The following is a 4,492-nucleotide window of genomic DNA, read 5'->3' as shown; positions in this document are numbered from 1 at the left end:
TCAGCTCCACCTCAGATCATCAGGCATTAGATTCTTATAGGAACACCGGGCCCTGGTGCCAAAAAGGTTGGGGACTGCTGCCTTTTAGGGTCAATACGAGGATCAAATTAATTAAAGCACATAAGACAGAACAAAACCTGATATACTGTAGGTACACAGCAATGTTCACTGGTTTCTATAGCAATTCCTTGGCCTAGCTGGATTCTAGGCCACCGACAGCCAGCGGGGCCCTGGGATGGGAAAGAACAGGAAGGCAGGGTCAGCGGGTCCCCTGGGGTTTCTGGGTCAGCAGAAGTGGCCTCTCTCCGGGTGCCTCACTCGCCTGTATCACCTTCGGCTCTTCCCCTCTATCTGCCTAGAGATGCAGAATTTGTGGCTGCCTTTGGGGCCCCTGATGCTGTGGAGAGTGAGCAGGTTTGGGGGCCCCCATACCTGAGCTTAACTACTAAATACACCAATTATTAGATGTGTGACTCTCAGCCAAGTCACCAAAACTCCCTGAACCTGACTTTCCTCATCGGTGGGGAAATTAACACCTACCTTGCAGGGTTATTGAGAGAATTCATCCATTTACTCATTTATTTGTCCCAGGATCATAGATAGACTACCTCCCTGGGTACAGACAAACCCTAGGTACAGACAAACCCCTGACTCAGGAGCTGACTTTCGAGTAGGGAGTGGGGACCTATGATCAACAAGATAAATGAGTAAAATGTTTAGCACATTAGCTAGTGGTAGCCTTAAAGAGAAATACATAAAGCAGGGAGGGGATTTGTAATGTTGAGGGAAAAGGCTGCTGACATTTTAGATGGAAGGACTGAGGAGGCCTCCTTAGGTAGGTGAGGTTTGAATAAAGGCCTAAAGGAAGTGAGGAGCCGACCAAGAGATTTCTGGGGGGAAATCATTGGGGTGGGGGTGAAGGAAGGGACCAGCAAGTGCAGAGGCCCAGAGGCAGGGATTAGGCCTAGCACCGGCAAGGAGCAGCAGCAGGCAGCACAGAGCTATGATGGGTGGACAAAAGGGAACATGGAATATGACCCAACAAGTAGCAGGTGTCAGGCCTAGAGATGCTTTCTCTCTAAGGGAGATGTGGGGCTTGGGATGGTTGAGGGAGTTAATGACAGCATGTGGGGGAAGTGGCCAGCACAGAGCTGGGCCCAGGCAACCACCCAACTCATGAGCGTTTCTCTCCTTTGTCACAGTCAGTCATAGGTAGTGGCACCTGGGAGGCCATCAGCACAGAAACTCCTGTGAAATCCCCGAGATTCGCCCTTTTGGATCTGGAGAAAGGGAAGTCGTATGTCTTCAGAGTGCGCGCGATAAACAAGTATGGCATGAGTGACCCCTCGGAGTCCAGCGAGCCCATCACCTTGAAGGGGAAGCCAGGTACCTGCGTGATGCAGGAGATGGGGGCGGGCCAGGCCAGGCGGGTCTGTCTGCATCCGGGACTCAGGACCCCAGGGCTGCTGAGACAGAGCCGTGCCCGTTTCCCTGTCCCTGACCCCTGCTACCTACCACGAAGCTGAAAAGCAACGTGATCTCAGGCCTATAAAGTGTTAGGACATCAGGATTCACATTTCTCTGGACAAGAGGCTCATGGAAGCAAAGACTTTTTTTTTTCCCCCCCAAAACAGTAATTCACAAGTTGCAAAATCCAGCTGGGTCCAGCATAAGTGCTGAGTGTGACCAAGTGGTCCCTCGGTTCTAGAGATCTCCAAGCAGCACCCAGTCCTGCCTCACCTCCTTCCCCTCCCTGATGGGGGCTATGCTGCCCCACCTCGAACTCTGGCTCACCAAGTGGAACACCTCCCACCTGTAGCATGGCATGGGCCTGGGCAAGTCATTTCTGAGCTGCAAACCTTGGTGTCCTCACCGGCCAAATGAATGTACATATTCATAACAACTGTGAATGGGTTGGTGGGCAAGTGGTGTTTTCTTTCATTCTGGTCTGGTTAACATGTAGGCTTGATTTGGGGCATGGCCCGTGAGTGGTTTGCGACTAGATGTGGGCAGTCTCTGGCGCACAAGCCAGCCTTATGGTAAGATTCTAGTACAGTTCTAAAAAGGAAGGGAGAGGAAGAGCAGGGAGAAGAAGGGAAAAAAAGAAAAGAAAAGGTATTTACTTGTATTATAAAGGTAAAATTACATAAAAATGGGGAAATACCCCCCAAAAAGCAAAAGAGTGAGAGAGGAAGGGAGGGAGGAAGGAAAGAAGGAAAGAAGGAAGGAAAGAAGGAAGGAAGGAAGGAAGGAAGGAAGGAAGGAAGGAAGGAAGGAAGGAAGGAAGGAATTAAGAAATTGAGAAAGAGAGAGAGAGAGAATGCCCCCACCCCCATGATTCTACTGCCCAGGGGTAACCACTGTGAATATGTGGGCGCCTGGGCTTCTGGCTTTTTGACCACATGCCTATCTTTTTTAAAGTACAGTCAAGCCATATGTAAAGATCTGCATTCTACTTTTAAAAATCAACGTTATATCACAAATATTTCCTCATGTCATTAAATCCTCCTTGAAGTCATAATTTTAATGCCTGAGGACTACTCCATGGATACCCTCAGCTCAGGTTTTTGCCCTTGGGTAGAATCACGTCTCTTGGACACGTGGGTTCTTGAGTGGCCTCCTTCCAGCCTCTCTCCTCCACCCAGCCTTCATCTACTGCCACATTGTCTTCAGCCTGAGAGGCTTCTGAAGTTGCTGACAGGACCTTCCTGAGCCCAGGACCTCAAGTCTATTTCTCAGTGCATCCCCTAAGCCAAGTGCAGAGCCTGGCTCAGAGTAGGCACTCGATAAACATTGCATTTATGTTGGATGGATGCTGAGTTCAGCCTTTTCCTGTTGACTTTGAAGTACCACCAGAACACAAGGAAAGGTGTCTGGGTGAAATGGAAGATGAGCTCTAGAATTCAGGAGAGAGGGCAGAGCTAGAGGTAAAGTCTGGGAATTCACCTGCAGAGAGGTGAAGGCTAAAGCCATAGAAATAGATGGACTCACGAGATGACAGGAGAGGGGAAAAATAAAGTAAGTAAAAGAGAAGAAGCTTGGAAGAGTCCCACAGTAGAAAACGGGGAGCCACCAAAAGATGTGTAAAAAGTTTGAGAAGTAGAAAGAGAAGGAAGTTTTTGCTCCCGTCAGCCATTTTTCCATTTATTCATATTTCCATCCATTCATCTATTCATCCATTCATCCACCCATCCATCTATCTATCCATTCATTCATCCATCTGTCCATCCACTCATCCACTCACTGATTCATCCATCCATTTATCGGTCCATCCATCCGTACATTTAACAAATCATGGCAGCTCCAACCTCAAGTAGCTTAGTCTCAGGGAGCCATGAAAGTCAACAGAGACATTTCAAGGAAAGAAAATCAAGTTTTCTAGAGATTAAAGATAAAGACTTAGGAAAACTGCAGATTTAGTGACTTCTACATGAGAGAGAGATTGTAAGGATTAATGAATGGGAGCTTTAGTAAGGAAGAGGGGACTGGAGGTAAGAGGGGAGAGGACTTCCGGAATACAAGAGTCTGGGGCACACCTCTGGGACAAGGAAAGGCTGCCCAAAGCCCCAGGGCATGTCTGGATCCATGTTCTACCCGTGATTGCTGTAGGGGCTCCTCCCTGCCTCTCCCTACACTCCACCGCTCCCCACCCTGTTAGTGCCTATAACTCAGCATCCTTACTCAGCCCACTTTTCTGTTTTTTAGCTACTCTCCCTCCTCCAGCTCAAGTTCAAGCTTTCCGAGACACGCAGACCTCCGTCTCCCTGACCTGGGACCCAGTGAAAGAAAGCCCAGAGCTCCTGGGTTATTACATATATTCCCGGGAGGCAGGATCATCCGAGTGGCAAACAGTTAACAACAAACCTATCCAGGGCAATACGTGAGTTTTCCCCCACCTCTTCCTGTGCCAGGGAGCCCTCCAAGGAGGGGCCACAATAATGATGAAGCCTACCATTTCACAGTATGGTGCCAGCACTGGGCACTGTTCTAAGCCCTTTTCATATATTAGGTCATTTAGTTCTAACTGCAAGCTTAGGACTAATGTTTTTATAATCATTGTTCAGGTGAAGAAACTGAGACACGGAGCGGTTATGTAACTTGCCAAAACTCCCCTAGCTAGCAAGTGGAAGAACTGAGACTTGATTCAGATGGCCTTCTTTTTGGCTAATGCTTGCCAAGGGCATGCCTTTTGCAGATAGAGGTGACTGACTAGGTCTCATCCCTCCGGGAACGCGGGGACAGAGAGCAGAGGGTATAGAGCAGCCATTGTCTTCGGGACCAAGGAGGCCTGCACTCGGGTTCCACAGCCACCCTTCACTTGCCCGGTGCCCTTGTACAGATTCACCCTCTCAGCTTGGCTCAGACTTCCATCCTGTTGCCTTTCTAACTCCCAGGCTCCCTTGTCACTCTGAGGCCCTGGGCTTGGCAGGCAGTGTGAGCCTCAAGCCTTTTGGGCTCATGACTTCTCTTAGTTTTGAGAAAAACTGTGGGG

At 49.1% G+C, this 4,492-nt stretch overlaps 1 protein-coding gene across 1 annotated transcript in view; it reads left to right on the top strand.

Annotated features, from left to right (window-relative positions):
* MYOM3 (myomesin 3) overlaps positions 1–4,492 on the top strand; it is a 48,781-nt gene that overhangs the window by 17,518 nt on the left and 26,771 nt on the right. The window contains 2 exon segments of the mRNA XM_023529167.1: positions 1,203–1,386; positions 3,706–3,880. Coding sequence (XP_023384935.1) covers positions 1,203–1,386; positions 3,706–3,880 — 359 coding nt within the window.

The sequence above is a fragment of the Pteropus vampyrus genome, unplaced genomic scaffold (genome assembly GCF_000151845.1).
Source record: "Pteropus vampyrus isolate Shadow unplaced genomic scaffold, Pvam_2.0 Scaffold36, whole genome shotgun sequence".
In the NCBI taxonomy this organism is placed as follows: Eukaryota; Metazoa; Chordata; class Mammalia; order Chiroptera; family Pteropodidae; genus Pteropus; species Pteropus vampyrus.
Note: the sequence above shows the minus strand (reverse complement) of the source record. Positions and strands in the feature narration are given on the sequence as shown.